At 37.5% G+C, this 14,773-nt stretch overlaps 1 protein-coding gene and 1 long non-coding RNA gene across 2 annotated transcripts; one reads left to right on the top strand and one right to left on the bottom strand.

The window, feature by feature from the left end:
- Nucleotides 1–524: 524 nt before the first annotated feature.
- Nucleotides 525–4,125, bottom strand: LOC136225606 (probable sodium/metabolite cotransporter BASS1, chloroplastic). Its single transcript, XM_066013686.1, has 7 exons — nucleotides 3,618–4,125; nucleotides 3,182–3,322; nucleotides 2,189–2,344; nucleotides 1,986–2,107; nucleotides 1,724–1,885; nucleotides 986–1,046; nucleotides 525–865 (listed from the first exon to the last, which is right to left on the bottom strand). Exons 1-7 carry the CDS (start codon nucleotides 4,014–4,016, stop codon nucleotides 689–691), a joined length of 1,218 nt encoding a protein of 405 aa, XP_065869758.1. The 5' UTR covers nucleotides 4,017–4,125; the 3' UTR covers nucleotides 525–688.
- A 1,367-nt stretch (nucleotides 4,126–5,492) lies between these two features.
- On the top strand, nucleotides 5,493–12,486 carry LOC136227577 (uncharacterized). The gene is made up of 2 exons (XR_010688130.1): nucleotides 5,493–6,289; nucleotides 12,294–12,486. It is a non-coding gene; the product is annotated as an uncharacterized lncRNA (long non-coding RNA).
- Nucleotides 12,487–14,773: the final 2,287 nt, after the last annotated feature.

Below are 14,773 nucleotides of genomic sequence, written 5' to 3'. Positions count from 1 at the left end.
ATGTAATTTAAGATATTTTTTTTCTTTCTTTTTTATATGTAATTTAAGATTTTTTTTTAAACCAATGCAATATTAATTAAATTATTAATATGAGGCCAAATTACATCCATAGCCGCTAAACTTCAAAATGTAATATAAAAACTACTCAACTTTACACTTTCTAACATTATGACCACTAATTATGACCACTAAACTTAATCAACGCCTCAAAATGAGAGTTGGCGACATCAAAATATAAGAAGCTGCAAACATATTCTTAATGTAAGTAACTGTAAATTTTTAGCATTAATATTTCCAACTTGGAACAATATTGAGTCTAGATAATGATACATAAACACATTTAACCTTTATATGTGGCACAATTTATTATCTGCCTTATCTACTTCAATTTTTACACATTTAATGAGTGTACTTTTAAGTTTTGCAAAATCTAACCCTTATGGTTCTAAAATACCTACACTACACTATTACGCAATTGAAGGATATAATTTGACACATTTAATTAATAAGTGTACTTTAATTCATATTCATAATTTCCATTCTCTTTTACTTTTCCAATGTTTAATTCATTCACAAAGTTTCACTGCAATTGAACATTCAAACTCCATTGAATTATTTGAGTAAAATAAAAATGTGCAATCACATTCACTATACAATACAAGTGTCCGATCTTCAGGTTTCGTCGAGATTAACTACTTGACTTACCTTTTGGATGAGACGGATCAATGTAACTCCAAATGACACCTAAACTGCTACCCATGATATTCATGATTACAGCAGACATAGCTGCCGGTAATGCAACCATCGGAGAAGTGAAATGGGCAGTTGCTAAGACCACTCCTAACGAAGAATTTTGCATACCAACCTGCAATAAACAAAATAATACAATAAAGTGAAAGATGTGATGCATGTACAATTCAAGGGACTAATAGAAGTGATATTCACAAACTTCAAAAGTCTGCAACATCAAATAGAATAATTTAACCTCAATTGAAATTGCGCGCCTTTCTGATTCCTTGAACCCAACAATAGCTGCTGATATATACCTGCAGATAGAGGGAGTTTTGCATGTTAGTATATATATGAGGCCTGCTCATTAAGAATAGCTTGTGTTCAATGCATTTAATCATCACAATATCCACATAACAAGATAAGTACACATCTAAAATAAATCCATTCAGAACTTTCTCATCTGTGAAAATAAACTAATTCCCTGTTCTTCTCCATTTAAACGTCCCCACCTCCCATGGCAGGATCATTATATCTCTTTCTGATATATCTGTTTGAAGGTTCAGGTAATCATTTCCATGTTGAGGTGTGGTGTGGATGCCAAAAGGAGGAGAAGAGAATGAAAACCCAAATTAATATAAATAGGCCTGTTTATCTTAGGTTAGTGACAAGAGGCATTTTAGTCCAATACCCTATATCAAGGAATGCAGGCAGAACATCTACAGGTGGCATGGATCTATCCATATAAGTTTTCCCTGGTTCCAAGAATTTCAGCTCAGATCACTTGCATTACGACATGTCTCCTAGGTGTAATGCTACATGAAAATCATTATAACAAAGATCTATATGTTGTTTGCAGTTGTGTTTCTCTCCATCTTCAACCACTACACAAGATATAATGGAGATTATGAAAATTGATACAGAACTTCCAAGAAGATGCATGGCAAAGATCAAATAATTAATATCATTTATAGTGAAAGTTACAAGTTTTTACCCCACAAAGAAACCGGCAAAATGTAGCAATAAAACTGAAAGCAGTATGGCACCAAGTTCGCCAGACAAAATTGATTGCATGAGAAGAACCGGCGAGGATCCAGGAGGCAGTGAAGCACCAAGCATTGACGATTTAATGCGAACAACATTTTCTGAGAACACACTGGAACCAAAACCCAGAAAAGGATAACAATATGACCAGGAGATGGAGAATCCAAAAGCTCAAATTCGAGCACAAAAATAAAATGCCAAGACGAAAAAACCTGCATGCAAGCAACGATGATGCTAAAACAGCAAAGAGAGGTGCAAAAGGTGTCACAGCTTTCACTGCTACTGGAAACGTGCTCTGTAAATAAGAACCCAGTAGAATCGGTGCCACAACCACCTGACCAAAAAGGAAAATGAGTAGAATATTAGTAAAGGTGTAATGTTAAACAGCTTGTGTTTAAACAAAAATTGAAGTTACCTGAAGGGTACTGATGGAGAGTTTAAGAGCATCTGCAGGAACGTAAGTTCCAGCAAGAATCTTTGTTAATAGTGGAGTGAGTAGTACTGCAGCAAGAGTAGTACACACTGTCATTACAATAGATAGTGGAACATCCCCTCTGGCAATTAACGTCACCTGTAACACTAATTCAGAAAAACAGAAACCAATATCTTATAAATATGAAAACACTGGATTGTCTAACAAAAGAAATCATTCTCAACTGCCAGAAGATCATATGGTAACATCTAGTTCATCAAGATAGATTTTTTGCATTGGGTAATTATATTTGACAAAGAGCAATTATTAATGGAGACTGACATGACTGCTTAAGGGGGTTGGCCCTGTTTATACAGCTGCAAAAGAACAGTTTATACTGAAAAAATAGATCTATTTGAGTTTCTTGATATGAAGTATCATGGTTCCTTAATTGTACACTTCTCAAGAAAATTCCCGGGAATTATGCAGCTATGCACGAGCTTCAAGCTCTCAAATCTCAAACAAATTTGTCAGTCGAGAACTAGACGGATTTCCAATGTCATATGGAAGACGAAGTTCCCAAAAGCATAATTATAACAGCATAGGAACTTTTGATTAGTACATTGTATTCAGAAGACATCAATTAGAGATGCATTATGCATTCATTTCCTTCCTACTAGTTGATATGCTAATCTATAGAAGTTGGTAATTAGTTTATACAATTACCAATGGAAATAGCTATAAAATCATACAATCTTCTGTCGTGATAGTGAGAAATGATATATCAGCAGCAAACACAAAAAAAATATGGCTATAAGACAATGTTATCTACCATTTGGTATATAAGTTAGTTTCACTCGTGTAGGCTTCCTAACCCATATAAAGAAAAAATATGGTTACAAGACAATGTTATCTATGATTTGGTATTTACGTTAGTTTCAGTCAGGTACCTTTCCTAACCCATATAAAGGAAGGAAAGAAAGCAAGTGATCTTACCACATTAGAGGCGGTGCCTCCAGGGCAACATCCAAGCAATACGAGTCCCACTGACAGAGAAGGAGAAAGTCCCAAAAGTTTGCTGATAAGCATTGCCAAAGCTGGCATAATTGAATACTGAGCAACGCAACCAAATAGTATCTGAAAAAGAAGTATCAAACTAAAAAATCAGGAATTTCTTTTGGAAGCATTCAGTTTTTAAAAGACAAACATGATGCAGATGCAGATGCATTCTTCAATTCAAAAAATCCAACTAGTCCACAGTGAATCAATAACAACCCCTTCTGTTTTCGTCAAAATTTGATCGATTCAACCTTTAAAAGCATCTTGGAGGTTTAAACTAAAGAACCACAATTTGATCATTTCATGTATAAATTAGTACTCCAATCTCCTAAAATGGGGGAAAAAGGAAGATCGTAAAAAATAGAAAACTCACAGAGAGAGGTCTTTGCATAAATAAATCTATCAAGTCCTTGAGCTCCAAAGTGAAACCCATGGACAACATTATTAACCCGAGAGAAAGACTATAAGAAGCTGGGCCTGTCTCCACAAACCAAGTAAAAGTATCCGGTTTTAAGCAAGCAACAATCCCTCCAGCAGTCACATAGAGAGGGTAGAAGCTAGCTGCATTAGCAAACACATGTTCCCAGCTGGGTTTTTCTGGAATCACAGGGAAATCCCTAGAGTCATTATGAACTGATCTAACTACACTAGTCGTCAGATTTTTGAATTTGGGTGGCGAGGAAATGGTGAATTGTCGTTTATCAGGTGTAGTAGTGAGACGGATTTTTGGTGGGATTGCAGTGAAGGAATTGAGAGCGACTGAGAAAGACATAGCTTTCGTTGAAATACTGATCGTTATGCAAGTGAGAGGGTGATCAGCACTCAGCAGCAGACCTCAATCTGGCAATAGATTTTTTTTTTCTTATTTCCAATTTTAATGATTGCTACAACTCGTGGGGGTCCACCGCAGGTCTTCCATATCACTAAAAGCCCTCAATTTACATTTATACTCGTGTAACGTGATTTCACTAAATAAATGAAATTGTGGACATTCCGTATTTTGATGCCCGCTGTCTTCACTTTCCTCAAAAACAAAGTAGGCAAAAAGCATCCTGAATCCTCTGATTTTTCATTGTTTGGTGTATTAAGCTTTCGATCTTTAATTTAGACACATTGAGTTCCTGATCTTTCATTGTTTGATGCATTAAGCCTTCGATCTTTCATTTAGACACATTGAGCCTTTGATCTTTCATATATGGATGTATTAGGCCCTTCCATAAATCAATTCACATGAGTGTATTAAGAGCATGTTTGGTTCAACTAGGAGTGTTCAACGATCGATTCGGTCCGAAAACCGAACCGAACCGAAACAACTGAATACCGAATAACACCTAAAATAAAAACGAATCTAACCGATTTATCGTTATATCGCTGGTTTTCTTTTCTCCGCTTGCGAAAAATTAGACTACTGATCAAAATTGATTTGTATTTTAGTAATTAGATTGGATCTCACCTAATAAGAACAGAATTAAATTTATAATTTATTTATAAAATACCTTAAGAATCTTAATAATCAGATAATTGCTTCAAAAAAAAATAATCAAATAATTAATATAGCTAATAATGATTACTAAATTTAATGAATCTTAAATTCGGCCGGTTTGATTAATTTGGTTATTTTATCATAAAAACCAAACTAACCGATACTACCGATATAATATTTAAGACCGAAACCAAATCTAATAAACCGAAAAACCAAATCGAAAAACTGAAATTCATCGGTTCGGTCGGTTATTTCGGTCCGGTTTGGTTTTTGAACACCCCTAAGTTCAACTGTTAACTAATAGATGTTGTTGTTAGTTGTTTGTAGTTATAGTTAGCTGTTTGTTGTTGCTGTAGTGTCCACAGAAAATCGGTTAGGTTCGTTTTTATTTTAGGTGTTATTCGGTATTCGATTATTTCGGTTCGGTTCGATTTTCAGACCGAATCAATCGTTGAACACTCCTAGTTGAACCAAACATGCCCTTAATACACTCATATGTGAATTGGTTTATGGAAGGGCCTAATACACTCATATATGAAAGATCAAGGGCTCAATATGTCTAAATGAAAGATCGAGGGCTTAATACACCAAACAATGAAAGATCAGGAACTCAATGTGTCTAAATTAAAGATCGAGGGCTTAATACACCAAACAATGAAAGATCAGGGTACTCAGGATGCTTCTGCCCTTTGTTTTTAACAACCAATAGTATAAAGACACATCCATCCAATTCTAAAAAGAATTTTATACGGCTTTACCTACTACTCTTTGTACCGGTCACTCCTGATTTCTCTCTCTTCTCTCAATCGTGGTTCTCTGGTTCTCTCTTCTTCTCTATACAGAGATGATCCCTATTTTATTTCCCAGGAGATGAGAAGGATATGATTCTAACTGTCGATTAGCAGGACTGCAGGCACTTCTATTAGGATAGGAACGCATGGCTAGATCGATTGGTCTATGGAATAAGGATAGGGGGCTCAACTCTTTTATGGGAAGAGAGCGCAAATCCTTCATTTTGGAAACAGGACAAGCAAAATCCTCATATGGGAAATTTTCAGTCTACTTGGCCACAAGGGATGAAAGCAATCGCAAAAACGCATACGGACACCAGGCTGATGACCAATTATACCCAGATCCAGATAGAGATTGGTACAAAACCATAGGGCGGATTCCTCTGTTTGATGATCTAACTAGGAATCGAGATAGGCTGTATTGCATGGTTGGGTGGATCATTTTCAACAATGAGCATTCATCATCGACCTCCATCTTTTACATTCAGATTCCATAGTCAGTAATTCTCAAGTTTGGGCACTAGTTTGAAGACTTGAAGGAAGAACAGAGCTGGGTTTCTCTTTCTTCTTCTCCTCTAGACACCCATCTTCGACTTCAATACCTATACCTCCATCCTTTACATTCCAATACCATTGCAATTTCATTAATTCTCAAGTTTCGTCACTAGTTTGAAGGTTTGAAGGAAGAAGAGAAGGGATGGGTTCATGATTGTGTAAAGAGAAGTTTCGGCAAAAAAAGCCCCTCCTATCATCTTGTACTCCGTTAAAAAGGTGAGCAATCTGACTTTATTGCCTCTATTCCATTTTTCTCATAGTTTGTTACTTGCACTTAATTCAAATTTTTTGCTTAATAATTGTTTCAGTTTATTCCATGTTTCCGATTCAGTTTGTTAAACTAGTATAGACTTCTAAGCCTAATGCAGTATAATGCATCATTGGTTAGTATTTTTCATGGTTCATTTGTACCAGGGGGCTAACATTGTAAACCTTTTCTAATAATTCAGTGAAAAAAAAGAGTAATTAAGCTTAATAAAAAAAATTTCTCTGAGATTCATTTGCAAATTGGATTCTATTGTTTTCTTTTGTTCAATTCAGTGTTATGTTACTTATTGTTATGTAGAATAGCAATCTCAATGCTTTGTGTGCTTCTTCTACTTTTTTCCTTGCTGAATCCTGAAATTGAATCAATTGGATGTTTTGTGAATTCCTTAGAAATGTTGGTTGATGTTTTGTGTTTCGTTGATCTAGCAAGTTTTGGTTATGCAGTTATACTAAAATTTACATTCCTTGGTTCTACATTTTATTTTTGATATATGATTCACATTTCATCATTTTTTGTGCGAATGATTTACACTTAAGGTAATTCGCTGAATTTGACGAGCATTTTATGCTATATTTTATACGATTTCACTTGCTATTGATGATTAATCATTGTGGAAAAGAGTAGAATAAGAGAATGAACAGACAATTCAATTCAGAAAAAAAAGAGGTGAGTAGAATGCGAAGACTGAATGCTCGAACTTTAGGAATGTTAGTTATGTGCATTATTAGATTTTGGTGCTGTCAAATTATTAAGGAAATGTCAATTATTTTGTAAATGTTTTACCTGATATTTTGAGTTGGGATGTTTTGTTTAGACATTGGTGGGGCTTAATGCCTCTGGATGTCATTTGCACATTCTTGCCTAAAATAGAAGCAGAAAATAATATGGGTTGCTCATGAAATATGCTAGAATGAGGAGTGTGCTTGAACTAAAAGTGCTTTTTTTGTTCGGATAAAAATGAAAAAGAATGAGGAAGAGGACATCCAAGACCCTTTTTTTTTTTTTGAAACCACATCCAGGACCCTTTTGGTTTGCTGGTTACTGCAGATTTATGTAGAAAATGAGCATTTTCCTTTATTATGACTGATGTTGGATTTGTTTGGTAAAAAAAGTCATTTTAGACTCTAAGTTGGTATTGATCGGTAAAAAGAGTATTTTTAATGAGTCTTTTGGACTCTAGGATTGACATTGGACATGGGTTTCCTAAGGTCTCAAATGCTTGTGCGGTTTCTGAAATTTCCACACATTGGACATGGGTTTCCTAAGGTCTCAAATGCTTGTGCAGTTTCTGAAATTTCCACTGTTTGTTGTTAGCATAAATGAGGTAATTAGTGGATTAGTGGATATTAATCAGTTGTGTTAATGTAAAAGTCATGCTTTGTCAACATCTTTGATTTTTGATCTTGTTCTTATAAAATTGCTTAAAGCAAAAAGATTCCAGGCACTTTTTATTTTGTGCTGCAGAATTGGATTGTACAGTAAATATTTGAATGTTTAGTAGTTGAATCTTATTTCTTTGAAACTACAATGTAAACAAGAATATCTTGAATTGACTTGAGTATGATGGAACACGTGATGGCCAATGCCTGGGAGCACTACTTTTATCTTTTGTTGAAAAATCAACAGTTTAGAAGCTTAGAAAGCGAAAAAAAAACCTAGTAGATATTTTTCATTGTTGGAATACATTTTTTCCACATTAGTGGGTCCATTAATCTACCTATCTTTAACCACTTGATACATCAACAACAACACAACAACAACAACAAAGCCTTAGTCTCGAAATGATTCGGGGTCGGCTAACATGAACCATCATATAAAACCGTGAAAATCAAGTCGTGTCAGCGACACAGATTTGCTCCCTCCATTTTCCTATCCACTACCATATTTTCCTCAATTCCCAATAAACTCATATCACTCTCGATCACCCTCCTCCAAGTTTGCTTAGGTCTTCCCCTACCCCTCACCACTACATCCCTTTGCCACTCTTCGGTTCTCCTAACCGGCGCATCAAGCGCTCTACGTCTCACATGGCCAAACCACCTTAGTCGGTTTTCTCTCATTTTATTCTCAATAGATGTGACCCCTACTTTTGTCCTAATTATTTCATTACGCACCCGGTCCTTTCTCGTGTGACCACACATCCATCTCAACATACGCATCTCCGCCACCGACATCTTATGGATGTGGCAGTGTTTCACTGCCCAACACTCCGTACCATATAACAATGCTGGTCTAATTGCCATCCGGTAGAATTTTCCCTTCAATCTATTAGGCATGCCGGGATCACAAAGGAAACCCGTAGCACTCTTCCACTTCGACCAACCAGCTTTAATCCTATGAGCAACATCTCCATCTACTTCTCCATCCGTTTGGATAATAGATCCTAAATACCGGAAGCAATCCGAGGCCTGAACAACTCTCCCATCTAGGATGATTGTCCCTGCCTCCCTACTCCTACGGCCGCTAAACTTACACTCCAAATATTCTGTCTTACTTCGACTCAACTTAAAGCCTCTAGATTCTAGAGTTTGCCTCCATAGTTCCAACTTCATCTCCACTCCTTCTTTCGTCTCCTCAACCAACACAATATCATCTGCAAACAGCATGCACCATGGTATACCATCTTGAAGTGAACTTGTTAGTTCATCCATAACGATGGCAAAAAGAAATGGGCTTAGTGCGGAACCTTGATGCACTCCAATCGTAATAGGAAACTCTTCAGTCTTCCCAACACTAGTACGTACACTCGTGCATACTCCCTCATACATGTCCTTTATGATGTCAATATATTTCCGCGAAATGCCTTTCCTTATCAAGGCCCACCAAAGTACTTCCCTTGGTACCTTATCATATGCTTTCTCCAAGTCAATGAAAACCATATGCAAGTCTTTCTTCTTATTTCGATAGTGCTCCATTAATTGTCTCATTAGATGGATGGCTTCCATAGTTGATCTTCCCGGCATAAAGCCAAACTGGTTTTTCGAGATCTTCACCGTCCTCCTTAGCCTTTGTTCAATCACTCGCTCCCAAAGTTTCATAGTGTGACTCATTAATTTGATTCCCCGATAGTTGGCACAATCTTGGACATCGCCTTTGTTCTTATACAAAGGGATTAAAGTACTTTTCCTCCATTCTGATGGCATCTTATTGTTTCTCCAAATTTTGTTGAAGAACGTCGTCAACCATTCGATTCCTCTTTCTCCCAAACATCTCCAAATCTCAATAGGGATGCCATCAGGTCCTACTGCTTTCTTCAACTTCATCTTACTTAATGCCATTTTGACTTCACCCTTTTGAATTCTCCGCAGGCATTCATGATTTATCATATCGTGATGGATACTTATATCTCCAACATCTTGTTGGCGATCTCCATTAAATAAGTCATCAAAATAGGACCTCCATCGTTCCTTGATATCCTTATCTCCAACTAGGACTTTCTGGTCCACATCCTTCACACATTTAACTTTTCCGAGATCTCGCGTCTTCCTATCTCTCATCCGAGCAATTCTATATATGTCTCTTTCCCCTTCTTTCGTATCCAATCTTGTATACAGATCCCGATTCACCTTTGCTCTAGCATCTCGTATGACCTTCTTTACTTCCCTTTTAGCCTCTTTGTATTTTTCGTAGTTCTCGTCACTCCTACATTTCCCCAATAGTTTATAGGATTCTCTCTTACTCTTTACTGCTTGTCGTACTTCTTCTGTCCACCAAGATGTGTCCTTACCCGGTGGCATGCTACCTTTAGATTCCCCTAGAACTTCCTTCGCTACTTCCCTTATACTATGCTCCATCTTATTCCATATCGAATCTATATCTGAATCCATATTGCAAGTCCAAATATCTTTTTTGGTCATCTCATCCACAAATTTTTGTTGATTCTCCCCTTGCAATTTCCACCACTTAATCTTAGTCTCTACTTGAGGTGTTTGTTTTCTTATACATTTCCTACTTCGAAAATCTAGCACCACTACTCTATGTTGGGTTGTCGTACTCTCACCAGGGATCACCTTACAATCAATATAACTCTTTCTCCAAGCACTCCTTACTAAGAAGAAGTCAATTTGGCTCGCATTACCGCCACTCCGATAAGTCACTAAGTGGGATGTTCTCTTCATAAACCATGTGTTCATGATACTCAAGTCATAGGCTGATGCGAATTCCAAAATATCATTTCCTGCTTCATTCTTATCTCCAAAACCATACCCTCCATGAACACTCTCAAACCCATCTCGCCTAGAACCCACGTGTCCATTGAGATCACCCCCTAGTACCATTTTTTCATCCCTAGGAACCTGTCGCACCACTTCCTCTAAGTCATCCCAAAAAGCTTGTCTTATAGACACATCTAATCCTATTTGTGGCGCATATGCACTAATGACATTCACAACCTCATCCCCTATCACTAGCTTAACACTCATAATTCTATCGCTCTTCCTAGACACCGCTACTACCTCATCAATATACTCCCTATCAATAAGAATACCTACTCCATTTCTACCCTTATCCTTTCCTGAGTACCAAAGCTTATAACCCCAAGGAGCTATCTCTCTAGCCTTAGCTCCAACCCACTTGGTTTCTTGTAGGCATAATATATTTATTCTCCTCCTCTTCATAACATCTACAATTTCAGCTAATCTTCCTGTCAAAGAACCTATGTTCCATGTCCCAAAGCGTAACCTACTACCCTTACCCCTACCCCTACCATTACCGTGGACTAGCTTATTTACCCGCAACCCTTGCATATTTGACACCACCCCCGGGTCCTGGGGTGGCGCGCCGCTTCGGGGCGACGACCTAGCAAATCTTGCACATTTATCACTACACCCGGGTCTAGGAAGTGCAGCGCGTCGCTGAGTAGGGAACGCCCCAACGGTATTTATATTATGGTTCATGTCATAAGATGTGACTAAGTTTTACGCTGGCCGCCACAAACCTACCGCAACCCTCCTCCTTTGTCCGGGCTTGGGACCGGCTGTAAAGGCCACCAAGTGACCCTCACAGGCGGAGTTAACCACTTGATACATCATAATATAAAAATTCAAGCAGATATAAAGATAAAAGAGAACTTTGATATGAAGGTACATGTGCTTGTTGTGCTTAATACTTTTGCCTTTCAATATTTTGTCATTACTATTAATAACTTATGTTACCTGTTAGTTTTGGAATTAATAATACTTTTGTTTTTCAATATTTTATCATTACTATTAATAACTTATGCTACCTGTTAGTTTTGGATTAATAATTTGATTTAAATTGAATGGTTCTGAATTTGTTTTTGTTCAAGTAATTATTAAAGGTATAAGGTGCAAAAATATCCGTAACGTTAAACATGGGTTCGAGTCTTAGGAGCAGCCTCTTGCTAAAAATTCGGCAAGGGAATGCTTGCTCCCAATACATCCTTGTAATGGGAACCCTCCCCGGACCCTCGCTTAAGCAAGGATGCGTAGTGCAAAAGCTATTCAAACTATTACTAATAACAATTCCTAAAACCTGTCAAAAATATCATTCTGTCCCATTTTGCAATACATGATCACTCTTCCTTTTTTTCATCTTCCACTTTTAACATCTTGTCTTTTAATCACAATTCCTTTTTATCATTCTCAATTATTATGATTTAGTTAGTATAATAATCTCAAATTCAAATGTTTCAAATCGAAATTGTTGGTTTTTCTAGATCAATGTGTTTGATTGATAAATGTGAGGTGTTTGAATTAGTTTTAAAATCCCATAGCATCAAACACTGGCTGAAATGTTAATTATATGAATGATTACTCTCATATAATTAACTTTATTGTATTTGTTCCTTTGTAGCCAACTTTAGTTTTTCTTTTTATTACTAGTGATATATAGTGATATATGGAGTCATATTCTTTCTCATGCTCTTCAATTGCATTTTCATAGCAGCAAAACTCACTTCTTCTGCCATTTTCTTGTAATTTTTAACCTCAGTCATTCAAACTCCGACATCGGTGGCTTGTCTGCAATTTTTGGCCGGGCTCCTAATCATGGCGAGATTTCTTTTTACTATTTCTGTATATAAATGTCCTTTAAACATGAATCTGTTACATTCAGAGACAAGGAAGTTAATGAAGTTTGATCTATTGTTACTACATCTACTACTATAGCTAGTGCTTTGATACTATCTGTATTCAGTGATCCAACCATGTTACTCTATTATCTCTTTGTCTGTTTTTGTCTAATATAAAAAATCTAAGAAATATAGACAAAAGGATTAAAGGTTAATAATGACAAAAGATAAAGACCTTATAATTATTTATCAATGTTTGTCTCTAAACTCTATCTGTGAGGGTCACTTGGCGGCCTTTACAGCCGGTCCCAAGCCCGGACAAAGGAGGAGGGTTGCGGTAGGTTTGTGGCGGCCAGCGTAAAACTTAGCCACATCTTATGACATGAACCATAATATAAATACCGTTGGGGCGTTCCCTACTCAGCGACGCGCTGCACTTCCTAGACCCGGGTGTAGTGATAAATGTGCAAGGGTTGCTAGGTCGTCGCCCCGAAGCGGCGCGCCACCCCAGGACCCGGGGGTGGTGTCAAATATGCAAGGGTTGCGGGTAAATAAGCTAGTCCACGGTAATGGTAGGGGTAGGGGTAGGGGTAAGGGTAGTAGGTTACGCTTTGGGACATGGAACATAGGTTCTTTGACAGGAAGATTAGCTGAAATTGTAGATGTTATGAAGAGGATGAGAATAAATATATTATGCCTACAAGAAACCAAGTGGGTTGGAGCCAAGGCTAGAGAGATAGCTCCTTGGGGTTATAAGTTTTGGTACTCAGGAAAGGATAAGGGTAGAAATGGAGTAGGTATTCTTATTGATAGGGAGTATATTGATGAGGTAGTAGCGGTGTCTAGGAAGAGCGATAGAATTATGAGTGTTAAGCTAGTGATAGGGGATGAGGTTGTGAATGTCATTAGTGCATATGCGCCACAAATAGGATTAGATGTGTCTATAAGACAAGCTTTTTGGGATGACTTAGAGGAAGTGGTGCAACAGGTTCCTAGGGATGAAAAAATGGTACTAGGGGGTGATCTCAATGGACACGTGGGTTCTAGGCGAGATGGGTTTGAGAGTGTTCATGGAGGGTATGGTTTTGGAGATAAGAATGAAGCAGGAAATGATATTTTGGAATTCGCATCAGCCTATGACTTGAGTATCATGAACACATGGTTTATGAAGAGAACATCCCACTTAGTGACTTATCGGAGTGGCGGTAATGCGAGCCAAATTGACTTCTTCTTAGTAAGGAGTGCTTGGAGAAAGAGTTATATTGATTGTAAGGTGATCCCTGGTGAGAGTACGACAACCCAACATAGAGTAGTGGTGCTAGATTTTCGAAGTAGGAAATGTATAAGAAAACAAACACCTCAAGTAGAGACTAAGATTAAGTGGTGGAAATTGCAAGGGGAGAATCAACAAAAATTTGTGGATGAGATGACCAAAAAAGATATTTGGACTTGCAATATGGATTCAGATATAGATTCGATATGGAATAAGATGGAGCATAGTATAAGGGAAGTAGCGAAGGAAGTTCTAGGGGAATCTAAAGGTAGCATGCCACCGGGTAAGGACACATCTTGGTGGACAGAAGAAGTACGACAAGCAGTAAAGAGTAAGAGAGAATCCTATAAACTATTGGGAAAATGTAGGAGTGACGAGAACTACGAAAAATACAAAGAGGCTAAAAGGGAAGTAAAGAAGGTCATACGAGATGCTAGAGCAAAGGTGAATCGGGATCTGTATACAAGATTGGATACGAAAGAAGGGGAAAGAGACATATATAGAATTGCTCGGATGAGAGATAGGAAGACGCGAGATCTCGGAAAAGTTAAATGTGTGAAGGATGTGGACCAGAAAGTCCTAGTTGGAGATAAGGATATCAAGGAACGATGGAGGTCCTATTTTGATGACTTATTTAATGGAGATCGCCAACAAGATGTTGGAGATATAAGTATCCATCACGATATGATAAATCATGAATGCCTGCGGAGAATTCAAAAGGGTGAAGTCAAAATGGCATTAAGTAAGATGAAGTTGAAGAAAGCAGTAGGACCTGATGGCATCCCTATTGAGATTTGGAGATGTTTGGGAGAAAGAGGAATCGAATGGTTGACGACGTTCTTCAACAAAATTTGGAGAAACAATAAGATGCCATCAGAATGGAGGAAAAGTACTTTAATCCCTTTGTATAAGAACAAAGGCGATGTCCAAGATTGTGCCAACTATCGGGGAATCAAATTAATGAGTCACACTATGAAACTTTGGGAGCGAGTGATTGAACAAAGGCTAAGGAGGACGGTGAAGATCTCGGAAAACCAGTTTGGCTTTATGCCGGGAAGATCAACTATGGAAGCCATCCATCTAATGAGACAATTAATGGAGCACTATCGAAATAAGAAGAAAGACTTG

The sequence above is a fragment of the Euphorbia lathyris genome, chromosome 4 (genome assembly GCF_963576675.1).
Source record: "Euphorbia lathyris chromosome 4, ddEupLath1.1, whole genome shotgun sequence".
Classification (NCBI taxonomy): domain Eukaryota; kingdom Viridiplantae; phylum Streptophyta; class Magnoliopsida; order Malpighiales; family Euphorbiaceae; genus Euphorbia; species Euphorbia lathyris.
The sequence above is the reverse complement of the archived record's forward strand: the minus strand, read 5'-3'. Positions and strand labels throughout refer to the sequence as shown.

What these genes read in the sequence shown, in the direction of transcription:
- LOC136225606 (XM_066013686.1), bottom strand. Translation starts at nt 4,016, where the DNA reads ATGTCTTTCTCAGTCGCTCTCAATTCCTTCACTGCAATCCCACCAAAA. An exon ending in TTATGCAAAGACCTCTCTCT is followed by an intron (nt 3,323 to 3,617) that starts GTGAGTTTTCTA and finishes CTTCTTTTTCAG; the next exon opens with ATACTATTTGGTTGCGTTGC. An exon ending in GGCGCGCAATTTCAATTGAG is followed by an intron (nt 866 to 985) that starts GTTAAATTATTC and finishes TGTTTATTGCAG; the next exon opens with GTTGGTATGCAAAATTCTTC.